At 50.4% G+C, this 21,149-nt stretch overlaps 1 protein-coding gene across 3 annotated transcripts in view; it reads right to left on the bottom strand.

The window, feature by feature from the left end:
- The window catches only part of SPATA13 (spermatogenesis associated 13), a 223,889-nt gene that overhangs the window by 55,150 nt on the left and 147,590 nt on the right, over positions 1-21,149 (bottom strand). For all 3 annotated transcript variants that reach the window (XM_065901963.1, XM_065901965.1, XM_065901964.1), the window contains exon 2: positions 5,460-7,055. In XM_065901963.1, coding sequence (XP_065758035.1) covers positions 5,460-7,055 — 1,596 coding nt within the window. The remainder of the gene's footprint in view (positions 1-5,459; positions 7,056-21,149) is intronic.

Raw genomic sequence — 21,149 nt, 5'->3', positions numbered from 1 at the left:
CAAAAGGACTCTGCTCTGGGCAAGGACCCGCGGAGGTAGGAGGTGGTCCATGCTCCGTGGCAAGGATGCCGGATGCAGCGACAAGAGAAAACAGAGAGGAAGCGTGCAGACAGCAATGACGCCAGCATCTCAAAACTGGCCTTCACTGATCCCACCTCATTTAATCCTAAAAGCCGTACAGTAGATACTTTAAATTCTGTTTTACAGATAAGGAAGATGAAAGGATTGCACCAAAGATTGGGAAACCATAAATGGTCAGAATGTGTTTGCATGCGGGTCCCAGAAGATGCTTCCCAGGCTTTGGTATCCCTGGAGGCCTGGCTTCAGGCCCAGCCACAGGACTTGGAGGGGTGGTACCTTTTCCAGGCTTCAGTTTATGCAGCATCTAAAGTAAACCCAAAAATGCTGACCTTGAGAGGGCAGCTGAGAAGGACATTTATTAACCGAACAAGTCGAATAAACAGAGGTTGCTATGCATACTTTTAGTTGGATGAGTCAATGACATTTTTAGAGTTCCAATGTGAGCTGGTAAAATTCCATCCCCCACCTCCCCAAAGGGGAAGTAGCCATTGACGGTCAACATATTTTAGACCAAATGCTTTATACCACCGTTCCTTCTGACTTGAAAGGTTTTAAAGCCATTTCTGGGACCTGGTGTTTGTACTCTATAGAGGCTCATGTCCAGTTGATAAGAGTTCGGTGGAAACACCAGAGTTACAAGTAATGTTTAACTCTTTCAGGAGTTAACGCCTCTCCTTCCTGAACCAGGAGTTAGCTGGGCAGAGCTGGAAGAGAAATGCCCAAACCTAACCTCAGGACATCAGGACCACGACAAGCCTGGCTGAGACAGCTGGGGTCCACACTCAGTGCCTGACCTGCTCCCCTGCGGGCCCTGTTCCAGGTCCAGGTCATGGCTCTGAGGCACAAGCTCCGGCTGAGGCTCAGGGTCTGTGCCCTTCCTGTGCATCCTGGCGGGGCCCATTCCAGACTCAGAGAAACTCTGCCTGGAAGGTGGAAAGTGATCTGCAGAGTTTAACTGGTCTGTACTGAAAGGCCTGACTGAAGGTGGCAATTTTAACTAACAATGAATCTGATAATAGCTAATATTTATGCTTTGTTATTAGTAGTAATAATATCAATAATAAATAATACTATAGTTTTAATTATATGGTAAATAATATGACAAAATAAAACAAAATTTCTATTTATAGTGTATAAAATATATAAAATAAATGCTACATGCTAATGATATATGTTTAAAATATAAAATATAAAATATATGCATATTAAAACAATATATGCTAATGATATTAATAATAAAGATATTAAGCTAAGCAATCTTAAGGTACTATCAGTATATTTCAGGCACTGTGGTATCTTTTTAAAGAATATTTATGTGTTTAGTTATGTTTGGCTGCGCTGGGTCTTTGTTGTTGCGTCTGGTGTTTCACTCTCCATCCTTCCTCACGTGCTGGATTTCCTCCCAACGCTTCAGAGCTCTGTTACCTCTGAGATCTCTGTGGCAATAAATTCCAATAGCCTTATCTCTGGTCATCTTTCTCCCCAGTTCTCTTTTTTTAGAGACGGTGGATTAACTTTTCAAACACACAGTTCTGAGCTTGGCCCTTCTCTATTCAAAGACATCTCTGATCCCTCAATGCTTATCAAGTAACATACAGATTCTTTATATGGAATCCAAGAATCCACAGTCTGAACCTAATGATTTCAGCTTGACCAGGATGGTTCCCCGGGACACCAAATCAAACTATTGTGTCCTGTTCTGTGAAATCACATAAAACCTCTGTGCCTCTGACCACTGAACTGTTCCACTTCCACTCCATAACTACCAGCAGAAATCTCACCTTCTTCAAACCAGATGTGATCACCCCTATTAAGCCTGCCTGGATTTGGTGTGTGGGTAAGAACTACAACCCTTGTGAAGTCCCTCAGCATCACGGTTTTACCCCTTTTGTGGGGTTTAACTCACTCAGCGTATTCTACTATGACTTAGATACATCTTAGGTCATTGATCGTCTCCCCGACATCGCCCACTGTTCCTCAGAGCTATATCTGAGTGTCCGGAACCTGATGGGGACTCGGCAATTTGATCCATAAGGGTGTAATACGGTGGGTGTCAAAATCAGTTCTAGAAAACACTGACCTTACCTGGCCCCTGTCTGAAGGAGTCAGGTCAATTGAGGATGGGAAATCACAAAAGGACAGTGAATAGCAGATCGCGACGGCCGCTGGGAAACACTGAACCGAGCGTTCAACACATAATTTCCTCGGTTCTTACAGACCTCCAAGACAGAGGGAGCTCTCCCGTGCCCTACCCTCGAGGTGTTTAAGGGTCTGCCCAATGCTGGGCATCATTCAAACGGCAAACTAAAAGTTTGAAGCTCCATGTAAAGGTGTTACAATGGATTCTCATCACCTGAAAGAGCTCATCTGTGGCACACTCAGCACCACCAGGAACCCGGGCATCCTTTCTGCAGGACCAAGGACAGACAGGGCCCTAACTAAGCCAGTGAGCTACTGGGTGACTCTGCAGGGACACCAGCAACCACACTGCACCCTGTGCCTGCTCCTTATAAGGAACAGGCATAAACGCTCAACTGCATTTTTCAACCAAGTAACAATTTCAGTTTCATTCCCCAGGTCATCGTTGTTACACGACGGGTTTACCACTAGGTGGCAGGAATACAATGCTATGGAGGTGATTTGGGGACACACAGTCTTGTTCCACTGTGTGCAGTTTTTCGAAGATTGCCACTTTTATTTCTAAATGATTCTAAGTTAAAAAGTTATTCTCCTTTATTTAAAACTGCATGATGATAAGCATTTTAAATATCATAAAATGTACAACTTACAAGCTTTTAAATTTCAACAATAACCATAGCTCAAGCCAGCTTTAAACGTGTAAGTGAAATCACACATACTATGTACGTACTAAGTTGCTTCAGTCATGTCCAACTCTTGGTGACCCCACGGACTGTAGCCCTGCAGGCTCCTCTGTCCATGGGATTCTCCAGGCAAGAATACTGGAGTGGGTTGCCATACCCTCCTCCAGGGGATCTTCTGAACCCAGGGATCAAACCCACATCTCTTGTGTCTCCTGCACTGGCAGGCAGGTTTTTGACTACTAGCCCCACCTGGGAAGTCCACAAGTGGAGCCATACTATTGATAAACTAAAAAAATAACACAGTGTACATTAAAACATAGTAAAGGCTGATATTTAGTTTTATTGTGGCTATATAAGATTGACAAATACTGCTTCTAACCCAGGAAGACTGGAATTGCTGCATTTTAAAGCAAGGTGCTTTCTGATTTGTTTTGTTTGTACTTTGCTTCTAAATGACAAAATAAAAGAGGAGGTTTCATGTTATATTTTACAAATACTTCTCTGCAAGAAACACTGAAGACTACCAGCATACACAACATAAATTGGGCAAAATTAGTTTTTTCTCTATTCGACATTTACTTTTAACAAGCACACATAAGAGGAAATTTGACGTGCTACATGAGAATTTTGCAGAAATGAATGCAACCTAAAAATGTAATAAACATCTTAAGAAAATCTGTAGCATTATCAACATGCATGTACTATTAACTACTCGTGTCCTGCTTTCTCTCTTCAGTGATTTCTTGTGGGTAGAAATTAAAGTGACATAAACTAAGAACAGCAAATATAAATGTGAAATTGTTTAACAGTCAAAAATTACCCTGGGAAGTAACTAAGTTGGAAACTAACTCTTGAATATATTTAATTAATATGTGCTCAGGAATAAAATACTTCAATGGCTTTTTAAAATTATTATTAATTTTGTTAAACAGAAAATGAAATCCCCACCTTTAACACAAAGAACCCTCTTGACCACAGCAAATCCCTCTTTTGAGGAGGAGGGAGGTGTCCTCAAATTCTCAGTATGGCAGGACAGGCTGCTTGGTGTAAGGAATTACTGGTCATCTCATTACCCAGGCAGAAGTGAAGCCCAGACTGGCTCAGGCCTTGATGAATAACAACCCATGGCAGAGGCAGGACTCTTCCCTTGGCTGGCACTGACTCCCATTTCCTTACAACTGCTCCACGGACTCCTTATAGGAATATACAAATGAGCAAGTGGTCATCAACAAACAGGACCTCTGGAAGACAGATTGGCCCCGAGGTCTCCATGCAAGCCTGAATCCAGAAAAAGTGAGGCAGTCTCGCCCTCTGGCTACCCAGGGACCTTTGAGGAGGACTTAGATCTCCTGAAAGCGATCTGCGGTAGGCTCACTTTCTAAGGCTCCCTATAACGCAGCATTTACAAAACAGTCCAGAGGCTGCCCTGGATTCCAAGTTTGCTGCATCATCATGCTCTCTGCAGGCATGAAGGCAAAACTGAGGTCCTCTCTGGGGGCCAGTGGGAAGGAACCGCTGCTGGCACAATTTATACTTGTGATATAGTCTAGCTTCCCTGGTGGCTCAGTGGTAAAGAACCCGCCTGCCAATACTGGAGACACAGGTTCGATCCCTGGATGGGGAAGATCCTTTGGAGGAGGAAATGTCAGCCCACTCCAGTACTTTTGCCTGGAGAATCCCATGAACAGAGGAGCCTGGCGGGCTACAGTTCATGGGGTCGCAAACAGTTGAACACAACTGAGTGACTGCATAACAACAACCACACAGTCTAGGATCTTATGGGAAGAATCCTTTGCAATACAGACACAAGCATGCATCTCCTTTGCTCTCAGCTCTGTCAGGGAACGTTACTGAATGCGTTTATAGAGTAGAAATTACACAGTAAGGCTGCCTGGATCCTTGACAGGAAATGAAAAGAACATTGCTCTTGAAGCCTTGACAGTTATTAGTGAATTTGATTCATGAGATGCTTGTGTTCTACTCTAAAAATAAGTACAATAACCATCATAAAAATTTCTCTGAGCTATCATCACTCAGGGTTGACAGGTATAACAGTGCACATTTCTAATTCACTCTTGGGAAATGAAGCAGACTTAGAACATGTAATGGCCTCTTAACAAAGAATCTCATTCACATGAACTCTGTTGAAAAGGACATGGAAACAGTTTAAAGCAGAAGGAGAAGGAAGCTCATAATAATAATAATGTCTCAAAGATTAGAATTTTGAGAGCCCCTATTAGCTGCATGGAGTACAAGAGAGATGCATTCAACTTTTCTCCCAAATCTAGCTCAGAGCTGGGCTCATCTCTCCTGGAGAAACTGTGTGGTATAAATGCCACCTCCAGGAGCTTCACACAACAGCGATACATTTCACAACAAAGAGAGAAACCACTTCTTAACCTGAGAAACAGCAACCGAAGAAGACGACTTCTGAGAGCAACACAGCTCGGGCGCTGCCTCCAGGCAGGTGAAGGGACCACCTCTGCCCATCTCAGTGGGAGGAGGGTGGCGCTGACAGGCACCTGTCATGCTTGGCAGGCCACCAAGGATCCTTACCTCTTCTGTCTTGTCTTCTGGACCGTCCGCCCCTCCAAGGCTGGGCTGAGCGTGGCCGCCGGCGCCGCTGTCCTTGCCCTGGTCACAGGCGGCTGGCACGGCCTCCCGAGAGCACCCAGAACTTTGCTCCCTCTGGGCGGGCCCCTCGGCCCTATCCTCGCTGTCCGCTGAGCTCAGCGACAGCGCGCTGACACTGCTGGGACACTTGGCACTCGCTGCGTCGGGGCTCCGAGGGCTGGGGGGCTTGGGCGTGGTGGGCCTCGGGGGCCCGAGAGGGTGCTCAGGCTCCGAGGGAAAGCGGTCGCCAGGTCCCGGCTCGTCGGAGCCTCTGTCCGACATCTCCCGGGCCGATGGGCTGGACGCAGAGCCCTGGGCGCGAGGAGCGGCACCTACTGGGACCGCTGCCCTGGGCGGTCCGCCCGCACCCACCGGGCCCGGGTCTCGGGGCTCCGCGCGCCCCCGTCCACGCCCCTCGGGGCCGGCAGCCGCGCGGCGGGAGTAGTCATCGTGCAGCCGGCTGAGCGGCCGCGGCCCAGACTCTGCGCTCCCAGGGTCCCCGGTCCGGCCGGCCGTGCCACCCCCCGCGAGCCGCAGCACCCGGGCCAGGTCCGGCACCCGCAGCGGGCTCCTCCAGCGCCTGGGCCTCATGGGGGCCCCGCCTGAGCTGTCGGAGTCGGCGGACGAGCCGCTCAGCGTCCTGCGGGGTCCCCGACCCTCCTGCGCGCCCCGCAGCTCTGCCAGGTGCGAGGCGGACTTCCTTCGGAAGGAGCTCTTACCGAGGAAGGTCAGGCTGTCGGTGCTCTTGCTGCGCCGGCAGACACCGTTCCGCTCGGGCTCGCGCGCTGGGGTCTCCGGGACCTCACATGCCACAGGCCCGGGGGGCTCCGGATCGAGGAGGCGGATGCGCCCCAGGCCGTAGGCACGACGGAGGCTCCGCGACCGGAGGGCGCCGCGCGCGAAGCCGTCGTCCGGCTCCTCGGGGTCCGAGCCGTCGGAGGCGAAGCCGGGCCCCGGGGCGCACCTGCCCGCAGCGGTCCCCGCCGCTGCGCCGTTGGGGATGGACTTGCCCGGGTCTCGGTCCAAGGTTCCTTCCTTCGCTGCATCCCACCCCTCCCGGTTTTGAATGCCCTGGAGGACCGAGGACTTGAGTTTTTTGAAAGAGCCCATTTTCCGGAAGGAGGCCAGGGCGTTCCACGTGGAGGAGCTGCCCACGAGGCCGGCAGGTCGGGGCCGCTCGCGGTCGGCGCGCGTCCTGCCCGGGCCGGCAGAGAAGAGACGCAGGATCCGGGCCGGGCTGAGCCGCGCCTCCCGGGCGCCCGCGCCACCGCCGCTGCAGCCGCCGTTGCGGCACGCCGGGTGGGTTCCCATGCCGGGGTCCTTGGGGTCAGAGATGGAACCAGGAACCGCAGCTCCGCGCCCGTGGCCGTTCTGCGCCGTGGTCATGTTCTCCGGGCCGGGGGCCCGCGGGCGCAGGTTAGCGCGGCTCAGACCCACGCGCGCCTCGATGTCCCCCGGCCCCACGCGCAGGCCTTCTTCCTGGGGGCCTCCAGCCTGGCCTTCCCGCCCGCCGTGCACATTGGGCTCCGCAGTCACCGCCTGCAGCGGAAACAAAGCAGGGAGTTAGCCCCGTCACGCCAAGAAGAACCTCCATCAGCGGAGGCTTAGCTATTTTGTTTAAGAGTTGCTAACAGAAAACCAGGCCTGCCGATCACATAAAAACTATTTTCAATTACACTATTAATAAAATGTTATTTTTTCCTCCTAATTCATAAATGAAATGGGAAGAATGCAAATTTTGCCTATGGGTTGTGCATTCCTTATGATGGTAAACTCTGAAATCCACCCGCACTTGTTTCAAGAAAACTTTTGAAAAACTGCTAGAATGAAAAAGCCAAAGCGTAGTTCGAGATTGTGTCTTCTTGTTATTCAAAATAGAAGACATCATCAATTATCTCACACGCACACACACAATCCAACAATATTCCAAAATGTCACAGGGAAACTTGAACCAAGTTCAATTTAATGCAGCTCATAGGAGGCGAGTGCTCAGTACACGGGAGGCCTCAAGCAAGGAGCTGTGATGTCAAGACAATGAGCTGCGTATTGTCTACGAAATACCCCAAACTGTAATGACAAAGATGCAAAACACCCCGGGGGCCACCAGAGCAGGAGGGGGACCAAGCTGACTTGGCCTGAGGTCAGGCTCTGGGAAGGAAATCACATTAGAGGGGCCTCGGACCAAAGATGCTAACTGGCTGGGGGAGTACAGATAATTGAGGGTAATACTGAACTATGAGAAATCCAGACACACAAATTCACATCAAACCAATAGCACAGTGTCTGTGCTCTTCCCCAGTGAACACGCGGTTCCCATGGCCTCTGCCCTTCAGGCCAGCCTGGCCTTCCCAGCGAGGGAGCATGACTCCCCTGCTCTCAGTGAAGGATCAGTGATGGAATCGAGGAGGGTGCTCATCATCGTTTTACCAAGTGCGTGCATGTCAGACCACAGTGCAAGGTGCTTCAGAAACAATATGGCACTGGCAAACCTATGAGGTCAACAGGACTATCCCTGTTTTATACACAATCAGATGGACGCCTGGGCAGGTTAGGTAAGTCACCTGAGGGTCCCACAGCTCTCCCACCCCAAAGGCTATGCTCTTCTCCACTGTTTCAAGTTAGGATTTGAACACAGGTGTCCGACTCCAAGTTCAATACCTCATGACATTGTTCAGTCACTCAGTTGTGTCCAACTCTTGGCGACCCCATGGATTGCAGCACGCCAGGCTTCCCTGTCCTTCACCATCTCCTGGAGCTTACTCCTGTGACAGAGCCAGTGGAGGCCTGTCCAGAAGTAAGTGGCTCTCTCTCCAAGGTGATTTAAGAGGTGCTGGCAACCCTAAGCACCTCCCTCACATTCTGTCGCAGCCCAGGCCCAAGGCTTGTCCGTCCCAGAGCCAGCCCTGAGTTCTGAGCACGGTCTGTCAATTGTTGCTGTTGTTCAGTCGCTCAGTCGTGTCCGACTCTTTGCAACGTGCCAGGCTTCCCTGTCCTTCACCATCACCCAGAGCCTACTCAAACTCATGTTCATCGAGTCAGTGATGCCATCCAACCACCTCATCCTCTGTCGTACCCTTCTCCTCCCACTTTCAATCTTTCCCAGCATCAGGGTCTTTTCAAATCAGTCAGTTCTTCCCATCAGGTGGCCAAAGTACTGGAGTTTCAGCTTCAGCCTCAGTCCTTCCAATGAACACCCAGGACTGATCTGCTTTAGGAAGGACTGGTTGGATCTCCTTGCAGTCCAAGGGACTCTCAAGAGTCTTCTCTAACACCACAGTTCAAAAGCATCAATTCTTCGGCGCTCAGCTTTCTTTATGGTCCAGCTCTCACATCTGTACATGACCACTGGAAAAACCACAGCCTTGACTCTATGAGCCTTTGTTGGCAAAGTGATGTTTCTGCTTTTTAATATGCAGAAACATATTGGTTTGTCTGTCTTGGTTTGTCATAACTTTTCTTCCAAGGAGCAAGCATCTTGGTTTTATGGCTGCAGTCATTGTTCACAGTGAGATAACCCTGACTTAAGTCAGGTCCTGGAAGTTTTCATGACACCAGTCAAGACCAATATTCTGAGGGGCTTCCCTTGTGGCTCAGCTGGTAAAGAATCTGCCTGCAGTGTGGGAGACCTGGGTTCAATCCCTGGGTTAGAAAGATCCCCTGGAGAAGGGAAAAGCTACCCACTCCAGTATTCTGGCCTGGAGAATTCCATGGACTATATAGTCCAGGGGTTGCAAAACTATTCTGAAGACAATGTTAAAGGTAGAAGAGAAGGAGCAAGGTGTATACAGACCTTGAGGTTGGGTCCCTATCTGGCAAAACCCTCTCACGTGCAGAAAAAAATCCGACCTCATGCAGAGATCTCCTCTGCTCCTCCACTCCAGATTCTGACAAGTTCGTCTTCCTTTGCCCCTAACTTGTGCCCACTGAGGGGGATTCCCAGGGAGAATCATAGTTAAAGGGTTGATTCCATCTGGGACCAGGGAGGCTCCACAGATGCAGACCCGGGAGCCTCTCTGAGGTCCACTTAGCCAGCTCCCTTCATCAGAAGATGTCCTCTGAAGTCTACTGTTCATAGAGGTGAGGGGCCTAAAGAGCTGGGGGCTGCATCTGAATCAACCATATCAGCAACATCCCAACTCACCCTGGCACCAAGGCTGGATACAAAATCTACCACCAGCCGCAGAATGAACCTAACACCCGGCATCGCCCACCCATCCTCACCTACTCTGGGAGGGACAGGCATTGTGGCTGTTGCTGCTTCTCACAAGCTTGAAATGAAGCAGAAAACTTATGCCTACTGCCATGTCCAGTCATAGGCACTGACCGCACAGTAGGTAATAATAAAGGTTCTGTTATGAGCTGCCCTGGACACAGAAGAGCAGACAGTATCCCCGCCTTGTAATCTGGCTGGACGAAGACGGTGTCTTGACACCACAACCAGAGGGCGCTATGAGACCGTCTATAACCAAGGACCCACGGGTGAAGCTGATCCTAAGGGCTCAAGGGGTGCAGGGAAGCCTTGCTTTCATGTTGGGTGGTTTGAGAATGTTCCATGGAGGACTGCGGGCCAGGTCTAGGTCTAAACTGTCGCCTGAATCTTGAGTAAAGCCATTTCTGTCATCCTTGCTTCAGCACCATCTATAAAATAAGAGGTGCGGACATGTATGTGTGTCTCTGCTGGCCTGTGGGAGGTGGGCAGGATCCATGATAAATTCAAGGCGGTGACATGGCAATGGCCCGTTCCAGGGGGGGTCTAGCACAGGTACAGGAAGCTGTCCGTTGGCCCCCGGATGGGGGGTCCTCCAGGCTGTGGGACTCTCTGAGGTGAAATTGTAAAGTTCTTTGCAAACCAAGATGACCGTTGATCCTACACTAAGGATAACAATATGGCTGGAAGTATGGTTCGATGTAATAGTGGAAACTCAGTAAAAACAGGTTTAGAAAAGCCTAAACCTCCCTTGGTCTAACACTTGAAGAGTATCTGCAGGTGCCACCTTTCAGAAGCCATTGCTAATTCCCTAAAGTGAATTAAACCCCTTACTCTGTGGGTTCCAGTTGTTCAGTTCCTCAGTCGTGTCCAACTCTCTGTGACCCCATGGACTATAGCCCACCAGGCTCCTCTGTCCCTGGGACTTCCCAGGCAAGAATACTGGAGTGGGTTGCCATTTCCTCCTCCAGGGGATCTTCCTGGCCCAGAGATCAAACCTGTTCCTCCTACACTGGCAGGCACTTTCTTTACCACTGAGCTACCGCCAAGCCCAGGCAGCTCACCAAACGGCTTTACCAAAGTGTATTCTGATGATACATATTTATATTTATCATTTTAACAGGTTCATGTGGCTGCCTTCAGAACAAGACTGCTTAACTCTTTGGGAGTAAGAACTGTGATTTGCACAATTATTCAGGTTTATATGGATGTGAATTTTGTATCCGTCTTTCTGCCTTACTAATATCTGTACCAACAATTCATCATTACATACCACCATGTTACTCTAACAAGAATTTGTTCAAATTTTTATAACACTAAAAAGTGTGCACTTAAAGCTTTATGTAAGTTTCAGGATCCAGTAAAATACATGTGTATCTGAGTTTCTAATTGGGGCAACACGCTTCTTAAAAGACCAGTGACTTAGTATTCTATGAACAACGTGATTGTTGTCTGTTGCTTGGAACGAAACTGAAAATCACGGAAAAAAGCTTTTCCTGGAATTTCCGAGTAACATACCAACTTGCATTATTTAGAACTAATACTTTGACCTCTATTCAGTAACAAGGGCTGTGATTCAATCAGTGGTTTTGTAGCCAGTCTTGTAAATTACGGGAGCTCAGCCAGAGATATTTATGAACAGAGCTACAAGAAAGAATTTTAGATGGGAATATTGTGAAATCCATTGTCTACCAGCTGGATTCTGGACCGTATGAACTTTAGAAGGGAACATTTCTTTTCATTTGTAATGAGAATTCTCTGAAAACAACCATGATCAGTAGTTTTTAAATAAGAACTTGTACTTGAATTTGAAATTCAGGAACATATACCAGGCTCACATACAAATAAGGAGGTTTTGGTAACACCTTAGGGTAAATTATAGAAAATGAGACACTGGTAGAAAACCCAGAAATCTGGATGCTCAGGGGTGAACGCACAGAGCCCTGAGTCACAGCTCAGAGACCAGGACCCGCCGTGCAGCCACGACCGTGAAGGGGCAGCTCTGGCTGCAGGCGACCGGGTTCCAGCCCCACCGCTGCCGCGTGCTGGCCAAACCCCAGGGTCATCCCAGCCCTCTTCCTTTCCCTCCCCATCTCGCTGGTTTGGCCTGAGGTTCGGAGCGTTTCAACAGTCCTGGCCTTGCCCCAGGTCCAATACCTCCACGGGGATGGCTAGCTACCCTGACCAGTCTCCTGTCCGACGGTCTGACTCACTAGCCCCCCAGCCACACTGTCCTCCCCGTGTGCAAACAGACAGGCACCGCTGCGTCGAGTGTCACTGGCTGCCCCTGGACCTCAGACAGAGTCGCGTCTCAGCTCAGCCCGCCACGCCTTCCCTCTACGAATGCGGACACTCGCAGTGACCCCTCTTCGTGCTGTGATGCTCTGGGCCCCTTCCTTGCCAGCTCTCAGAGCCATTCGCAGCCATTCTTGTCTGTGTTGGGGAACCACGGTCCTCATGCTCTCCTGACCAATGGCTTACGGCCATGCTGGCCAGGTGGTGGGCCCGTGGGAGACTCCAAGTAGGGGGTGAAGGGAGACGTGGGGTTTCCCCTCTGCTCGGGTCTCAGCCCAGGGTTGTTCAGCGCCCCCTCCTTGGCTCCTACTCCTGGTGGGGTCCCTGCCTGTCTGAGTCCCCATTCCAGGGCCTCACTCCTATGCAGGGGAGCCCGCACCTGGCCCCCCATTTCCCTCCAGCCTTGGGAGGCAGCACCTTCCCGCTGCTGTCCGCCTGAGCTCTTCTGGCTTCTCTCATCTCTCAGCCGAGTAAGAGGATTCCTCTATTAGCTTCTCTGTTCCGAATACCTGGAGATGCTTCTCCTTTCCTGACAGACATGCACTCTGCCTAACCATCCTTATCTCAAATCAGCTCTTTCTTGGGAGGCACGGTCTCCTTCCTCCCAGCTCAGACGCCCCCCAGTCCTCAGGGGGACCCCATGTGCACCACCATTTCAGTGCTCGCCATGCTGCTCTGCAGCTCTGGTCCCTGTCACGCTCTCCATGAGGCTGAGAGGCAGAATCCAGGTCTTACTGAACTCTGTGTCCTCTGCATCCAGCCAGTGACTGACTATGGAAGGGGGGCCCACTGAATCAGACCGTCCTCAGCTGTGAGGCTGGCCGTGCACTGGCCGACGGTCAGCACTGCCTTTCGCTGAGCTTGTTCATCTCACTCTCCCCTCCCCCTTCCTGGAAGGTCCTTTCCTTCTCTCATTCACTCCAACATCTTTCCCAGAAACTTGCTGAAATCGAGACTCTAACTGGGAACTCAAACTCCAGTCCCCCACTTTATGAACAGGTTGTGTTCTAAACGACTCTTTGCAACCACATGGACCTGCCATCCATGGACATCTCCAGGCAAGAATACTGAGTGGGTTATTCTTTCCTCCTCCAGGGGATCTTCCCAACCCAGGGATCGAACCCAGGTCTCCTGCATGGCAGGCAGATTCTTCACCGTCCGAGCCACCAGGGAAGCCCGAGAGTTACTTATGGGCAATCTATTTTCTCATAGACTCTGTCCAGCAAACCACATTTAGTGAATAATATAGTGATAATATAGTGAATTTAACCACAATTTATAACATTTCCTGTGCACCCAAGATCCAATGGTGGGTTCTAGTTTCAAAGATGAAGGTCCTCCCCCACTGCCCATCAGCCCTTAACACAAGACCCTCTCTCTGTTCTTCCCAACCCCCATGTGCACATGTCAAAGGAAGCCTGTCCTTCCCCGGGGACCTGGCATCCTCGGCATCTTTCCAGGAGAAGATGGGGGAAGATGCTTCAGCAGAGTGGAGCTCTGGCTTCATTTAAATACCCAATCGTGTAAGTGTCTAAAAACTGAAAGTATAAACAAAACTGTAGCTGGATGAGACTGGATCACTGCATCTTCTGCAAGGGTGTGGATTCTGTACAAGGTGTGACTGGCTGGCTGGCCTTATCTGGGTCACTAGGCTAAATCGCATTCCTGTGGGTGAGAATGGGATTTCCCAGTGAGGATGGATGTTTGCTTTGTCAATTCCAAGGGTTTGCCATGGCAGGCCTTAGGCCAGAGAGAGGAAAACCTTCCCATGGTCTCTGGAGTTGGGGGTTGGCGGGTCTAACCAAGTGTGCTAGGTAGGTCTGCATCTGCACTGGGCATCCTGGCCGTGATCCCAACATTCAGCAAAATGCCAGCCTCTGAACCCCGTTCCTGCACCCTACTCTAAACCCGGGGTCGAAAAGGCCTTGGAAGACTTCAAGAGGGGCACCGCCAAGGAAAGAGCTGCAGACGGCCTTCCTGGTTCTCACACCTCCTCCCCGGACCCCCCTTTCTCTCTCGGTGAGTAAGTCTGCAGCAGCAACCTCCCAAGTTCACGGTGAGGACTACCTCGTGCCTGCAGCCACCCCTGAAACGGATGTCACCACGGCAATAAGACCTCCCTGTACGGCACTGACTATTCAGAGCAAGGAAGGTTTCCAGATGGGTGGCCCTGATCTAGAAGGCACTTTGAAGGTCACTGGAGCAAAAGCAGCGTTTCTGCTCCTGAGAGGCGATTTAGCAGAATCCGGAGCGGTAGTGACCAGGCTCACCCTGCAGGCTGCACGGAAGTTCCCTCGACACAGCTTGTATATCCAGCGCTTGGTAAAAGCGTTTACAAGAATATATATCTGTGCTGCGTGCACTTATTTTACCTCCTAAGTCCTTTGGTCTTGTTGTTTGCATAAAATGCATCTCTGGACATAGACCCCCAGTTTACAACACTGCATTTTGAAGAGGACAAGATCAGCCTACCACCCCATTTCCATCCAGTTCGGCCTCAGTTTAGGGGGTGTGGGAGCGGCCGTGCTGCCAGCCCTGAGGAGAGATGGACCAGAGACCACATTCCCTTGCTCGTTCACTTGGTGGCCCACATGCTCACGCTGGTTTTCATAGCAAAACAGTTGCTGGAATGCCTTGTCTGTCTGATTTAAACTGCCTGCTTCTAACCGAACTGACATGTGGCTGTTGGTTCACGGACATCCTCCTTCAGGAGATTCCCTGGCACCCAAGGGTACCGAGACCAGAGCAGTGGTGACCGGCCACTGTCCCTGAGCAGAGGCCCCCCCAGTCATGCCCCCAACTCGGGGGGCCCAGCAGGAGCTCAGTGGGGTGGAGGGGGGAGGCTGCTTGGATAGAAGAGGGGGCTGTGGTGATGAGCCCTCCCCGGGGACATTGTGTGTCCCTCTGCAGCCGAGGACCGAGGACCCTGGTCTCCGCAAAGGAAACCTCCTCTAATGAGGGGCCCCAGCCTTATTCCCGAGGCTCAGAAAAGCCAACAGCCCCAAGTGCAAGGAAAACTGGATGGAGGAACAGACCGCATGTGTCTCAGGCCCTCACTTGGTGCCAATCCCTCAGCTCACGTTTGTCCTTCAAGAAATGACTAGTGGGCAACTCAGGAGAGCCCCTCGGTGGCTTCTTTTGGGGGTTTACTATTCTTTCTACAACAGAGACTTGTGTCGGAAGCTTCCATGGGACCCTATGGCCGCTCCATAACCCAGCTTCTTGCCCAGGACCGCTGCAGGCAGGTGGCTGCCCCTGGGGCTGTGCACACTGAGGTCTTCCAGACGGCAAAGGTGACACGCCTTCTGTGGACGCGGCCCTGTCACTGTCCACTCTCCCTACTAACCCACCACTCCCTGCAGGGGGAGTGAGTGCGGGAGACCGGCCAGGTTTCATCTCTCCCTCCAAACACAGCCCACAAGCATCGTTCTCTCCTCCCAGCTTCAGTCCTGACCCTCTCTCCAGCCTGTGCTCCCGGACTCCCCAACCTCACGCAGCGTCCAGCTCTGTCGGTGGGGAGACCAGCCACCAGCCGGCCCATTCCCCAGCCCCATTTGTTCGATGGGATGCTGCTGGCTCTCACAGGTCGGAAGCTTCTGGAAGCCCAAGGGAATGAGGCAGGGACACACATGAGACTCAGGAACACCTGGGCCCCACCCCCGTGACACAGGGCTCCACGACGTTCTCCATACGTCGGCCGCTCAGAGGGCCTGATGTGAAATGAGCACTACATTCTGTCTTTTGTGAGGGGTTCAAAACCAATTCAGGTGCTTTAAAAAAAACACTAAAGAATAACAACGATGGAACTGTCTTGAACCTAAAACAAGGAGAGTGGGAGGGGAGGGGGCGGGTATCCCCAGAGGCCCAGGAAGGTGAGCCCCAGGCAACCAAGAAAGGACTAGGTCTGTCCACCCCCACAACCACAAGGCGCCGGGGGCTGCAAAGGACCCAGAGACCGCAGACAAGGCCTGGCGAGACCCTCAGTGAGACCAGCCTCGGAGAGTTAGGAAAGCCTGCCCAAGTCTGATGGTTCATGTTCCTGACTAACGATCACTTCAGAACCGTAATGACACAGCATCACCTCGGGTCCCCACTGTCCCTCCTAGACCGAGGGCTCTGATGCGAGAGGCTGTGCCTCAGCAGAAACGTCTCCTCCCTGCCTCGGAGCAGTGACAGAAGCATCTCAGGACCATGTGCAGGTAATCCAAGTGCAGGCAAATCAGAGAGAAGCACCGGCGTCTTCCGATTAAACAGGTCACCTGTGGCTTGTTTTGAGACTTCATCTTGTAACAAGAAAACCTCACTTGAGGCTTCATCTGTTTCATTCATTCATTCCACCACTGGTGTCAGGACAGACAGAGGATGACAGTGGGGACAGTGGACACTGTCTCAGCCAGCTGGGAGACACATGATTAAACAAGCAACTGTAAGGAAGTCTGCGTGGTTATGACACCCTGACGGGCTCCCTCAGGAAGTGACATGACATCACTGCCAGGACTGCAGGGGAGGGAGGTGGGGGTACCTGCAAAAGTCCTCATTTATTGACTCACCTTCGACAAGAACTGTCTTTCATTCCCTCGCCCCACACCTTAAATGTGACAATCCGGTTTCAATACCGATCTTCTAAAATTAAGAACTAAATAAAGTTAAAGCCTTACACCTACTGAGGTTTAACAGAGAAACAGAAAAGGCCTTTTCAACAATTACTGTTGATGTTCTGTGATGACTGCATTCTCAAGCTGAAGTCCTGAAATCGCCCTGGTCCTAAGCATAGCCCTTGACTGTCTCGATTGGGGTTGGGACATTTCTTGCTGTGTCTTATCGCAGTTAAACTGTGTCCCCTGAAGGCTCTCCAGTACTGACACTGAGGTCAACATGGGCCTGTTCTGCAGGAGATTCCAGTCTTGTCCAGAAAACACAAAAACATCACTAGAGATTCCCATTTTCTGGGAATTTTGTGTTTTCTGCATAATTTTGTAAAAATTTAGGTTAAAGAAATCCCTACATCCAACAAAAAGTGAGCATACATGTCAAGACTTCTGCTTGTCTTCAAACTAAACCGAGCATATAAATTTCTGCAGAAGACTAAGCTTTTCTTAATTTTCTTCTCTTTCACACTTAGCAACAGCCGTTTTCGGACAGCTAGTTGAAAACTGCTTAATAATGGAATTATTAGGTGTTTCTTTTGACCGAGGGGCTGCATAAGAGACTTGCTGAGAAGCCAGGGCTTAGGAACTGGGAAGTTTAGGACCTTCTGGGCCAGGGTTGAACCCACTTGCAGCAAAGACCAGCCTGGAACATAGCTTCTTCCACAAGGCCTGATTCATGACCGACTAGGAGCAGCTCGCTTAGAAATGTGCATGTGTCCTCCAGGACAGGCCTGTCCTTGTCACCGTCAGCTACTACGTGTACCCAGAGTGTCTGGCAGCTGTTAACAGCTCAATAAATATTTGATGAAACGTTCAGGGACTCCTTGTGAACACTAAGTCTGCATGCCTACAAAGTAACCCTACCCACCTGTGGGAGGGACTGCCAGCTTCTCTCCGGAACTAACTGTGCATTGTAAGGTCCAAAAAAAGAGTCTTTTTGGTCTCCTTTCCCACTTCTCCACCAAGAAAAATGAGAAATAAATCTAATAAGTCTGAGACTTGGAGGAGTCACTGAATTTAAGCCACAAAAAATTCTGTATCTCAATTCTCGCTTTCAAGACCCAGCCCTGAAGAGAAGGCCCCATGTCACTGTGGCCAGGCTCTCCCAGCACACACGTGAGTCACCACGTGTCACACACAGAGACCTGGGCATCACGGCACGTCCTCAAAGGTGGAGTTCAAGGAAACCATGAGAACGAAGGGCCAGGAATCCACCCTTTGCTGGATCAGACACCTGGCTCCTCACCAAAACAGACTTCATGAGAGGAAGCTCGTGTCTCTGAGGAATTGAGAGAAGGAGGGAAAAGCAGCCTTATGGGCATGACTTCCTTTCCTGCCGAGGGACGGGGATGCCCCAGGAACCAGTCTGGATCCTCCACAGAAGGGTCTGCTGCACTTGGGGTGGGAGGGGAGCCTTGCAACGAGGCAACTCCTAATGTGCTACCCAGAAACCCTCATGGAATCAACCCGCTGCTCCCCTCTCAGCCACCCCACCGCCAGACTGGACAAGGACAGGACGCTTCAGCTCACAGACCCGGCGGTGGTCCCTACCCTGTCCTCATCTCCTGTGGAGGCTCCATCCCCTGCACTCAGTGCAGATTTCTGACCGCACATCATTAGAGAGGTAAGTGGAGACACAGAACAGAAGACAAAGCCCACGTGACAAGACCTGTCACCATCTCCACCCGCATCTTCCCAGCAGGAACAGGGGGTCTATTATCTGTTATTCTGCACGATTTTACCGCCTACTCCCTTCAAGTATTAAACCTCAATTTTAATTTTCTTCCCCAATTTGCACACACACACAAAAGTCATAGGAGCATTCTAATATTGTACCTCAAAGTACAGATGAGAGTGGAAAATAGGAACTTAGGTCTCTGACGAAGGCCAGTGCTAGAGTCCATCAATTCTGCTGGCTGGATGCCCCTACCCAGTCCTTCTGAACTTGAATCTTAGAAGAACTAGAAAACAAACTTGCCAACATACAACAAAGTGATATCCTTACTTATTAACTTTTAAGAGCAAGAATACACTCAGACGTAGCAAAGAATATAGGGATCAAGTATTACAGAGTTACTTATTGTCACTGTATAAAAATGCATTTATGACAATATGGACAGACTCCAAAAGCTAAATGAAGCCTTAAAGGACACAGTGCAAGGAGACAGACATGGAGGGGCTTCCCTGGAGGGCCAGGGGTTAAGACTCAGCACTTCTAATGTAGGTGGCGTGGGTTTGATCCCTGGCCAGGGACTAAGGTCCCACATGCTGCGTGGCTCCCACGCTGCTGGTTTCTAGCAACTCCAAGGTGTCCAGGAAGGATGCCTCTGCAGGCACAGGAAGTGGAGGCTGGGCGCTGGGAAGGAAAGAAGTGGTGACCATAAAGGGTCATGAGGGTTCTTCTGTAGACCATGGCTGCATAGCTCTGTAAAATTCACTAAAAATAACTGACTTGTACAATTGAAGAGAGTGAATTTTATGGTATGTGGGTTATATGACTAAAGCTTTTAAAGCACAAAACTGACGCTATTAAGCATGATGGCCTTGTGAACCGTCTAATAAACATTCTGAAGAGGATTTAGACACATAATTCAAGGTAAAGCATATATTTGCTCTAAGTGTCTGAGGAATGAACTTAGGTCAAAAAAGCCAGCATAACTTCCCAGGTCCCCACCTCAGAAATGCCATAAGGTTCCCATCTTCATCACCAGCAACCTCAGGAAAAGTCAAAAGTCTTTTCTCCTGATGGTTTTTCCATCACTTTTTTTCAGGGACTTTACAATGAAGATCTTTATGGCTCAGCTTTTGCCTGTTTGGATTTGCAGGAGAGCAATCCCCTTCCTGTGACGGATGACTCATGGTCCACACCAGAGGCATGGTAAAGTAACCAGTAAAGCGACCAGGAGCTCTCGAAAGCAGGCGTGAGCCAAAGGTGGGGAGGCGTCTCCGCTGAAAGCCAGGCTCCAATACAGATGGCAGGCTGGACCACCTCCCTGGGCATCTTGAGGGGTTGCCCAAGTGGGCGCCTGCACCCAGACAGCGGGGCTGCCGCATTTCAGCTGGTGTGAAGCCCCAGCCAGCAAGGCAGGCACACTCACCCACATTCGCACCTGCCCACTTGCAAGGCCTTCCTGGCCAGTTCCACATTCGACATTGGTTACAGGCTGAAAAACTAGTCCTATAAACCAAGCAGCCCCTGGGTTGGCTGCTCTGGGTTCTGCTTTCTGTTTGTAAAGCCTTCATCCTCATGCTCTCGGTTCTGTCCAGCCCCTGGCCTCCCTTCATCTTCCTCTCTGGTCTCCTCCTCCCGGGGACTGTGATGTTGCCCACTCTCCTGGTGCTGGTCTTGGTCCTAGTCCTCAGCTGTTTTCAAAGATGGGATTTCCAAGGGTTAGAAACGATAGAGACTTCTGTTCAATGTCTCATTTTACCAGTGAGAAACCAAGAGAGCAAATCAAAAGAGCTGACACGTTTATATAGCTTTATTCACAGCTGCCAACATTTGGAAACAGGCAAGATGACCTGCAAGGGGGTGGCTAGACAAATAAACTGTGGTGCGTCCAGACGGCGGAATAGTATTCAGTACAAAAAAGAGCTGAGCTATCAGCCATTTGAAAGCACATGGAGAAACCTTCAACTGCTGCTGCTGCTGCTAAGTCGCTTCAGTCGTGTCCGACTCTGTGTGATCCCATAGACCAGCCCACCAGGCTCCTCCGTCCTTGGGATTCTCCAGGCAAGAATACTGGAGTGGGTTGCCTTCAAGCATGACGCTAAGTGGAAGACAATCCAAAAAAGCCATATACTGGATAGCTCTCACTCTCTGACATTCCAGAAGAGGCAAAGCCTTGGAGACAATGAACAGAATCAGTGTTCGCCAGGTGTTACAGGGAGGGAGGGGTGCATGGGGGGGCACAGAGGATCTCAAGCAGTGAGACCACTCTGTGAGAAGCTGTCCAGACGGGTACTTGTCACCAAACATTTGTGCTAACTCAGGATGGACAGCACAACCCCAAGAGTGAACCCCAAACTGAGCCGCAGTTCTGGGGGACGACAAGGTGGCAGTCAATATTGGCTCATGGACTGGTACAACTGTGCCAGGCGGATGTGAGAAGTTATAAGCAGGGGAAAACTGTATGCCAAGCAGACAGATTTTAGAGAACACTGTACTTTGTGATTAATTGTTCTGTAAACCGAAAAAGACTCTTAAAAAGAGTATAGATTTAAAATACAAGTAAACAAAGAGCTGCTGAGTGAGTGGGACGGTCAAGCCAGCGACACAGACCTTTACTACTTGAGAGCTTTGTCCACAGCAGAGGGTCTCTGCTCATCCAGGTGAGCACCCAGAAACCCACCTGGGTCAGTGACCACCTGACCAAGGTCTGTGAAGGGAGAACCAGCACCACTGCATCACCAAGACGCAAGAACACTTGCATCAAAACTCAACTCTATGAGTGTGTCATCCCAACCAGCGGATTTTGAGGT

This window comes from Muntiacus reevesi, chromosome 11 (assembly GCF_963930625.1).
Source record: "Muntiacus reevesi chromosome 11, mMunRee1.1, whole genome shotgun sequence".
NCBI classification, from domain to species: Eukaryota; Metazoa; Chordata; class Mammalia; order Artiodactyla; family Cervidae; genus Muntiacus; species Muntiacus reevesi.
Note: the sequence above shows the minus strand (reverse complement) of the source record. Positions and strands in the feature narration are given on the sequence as shown.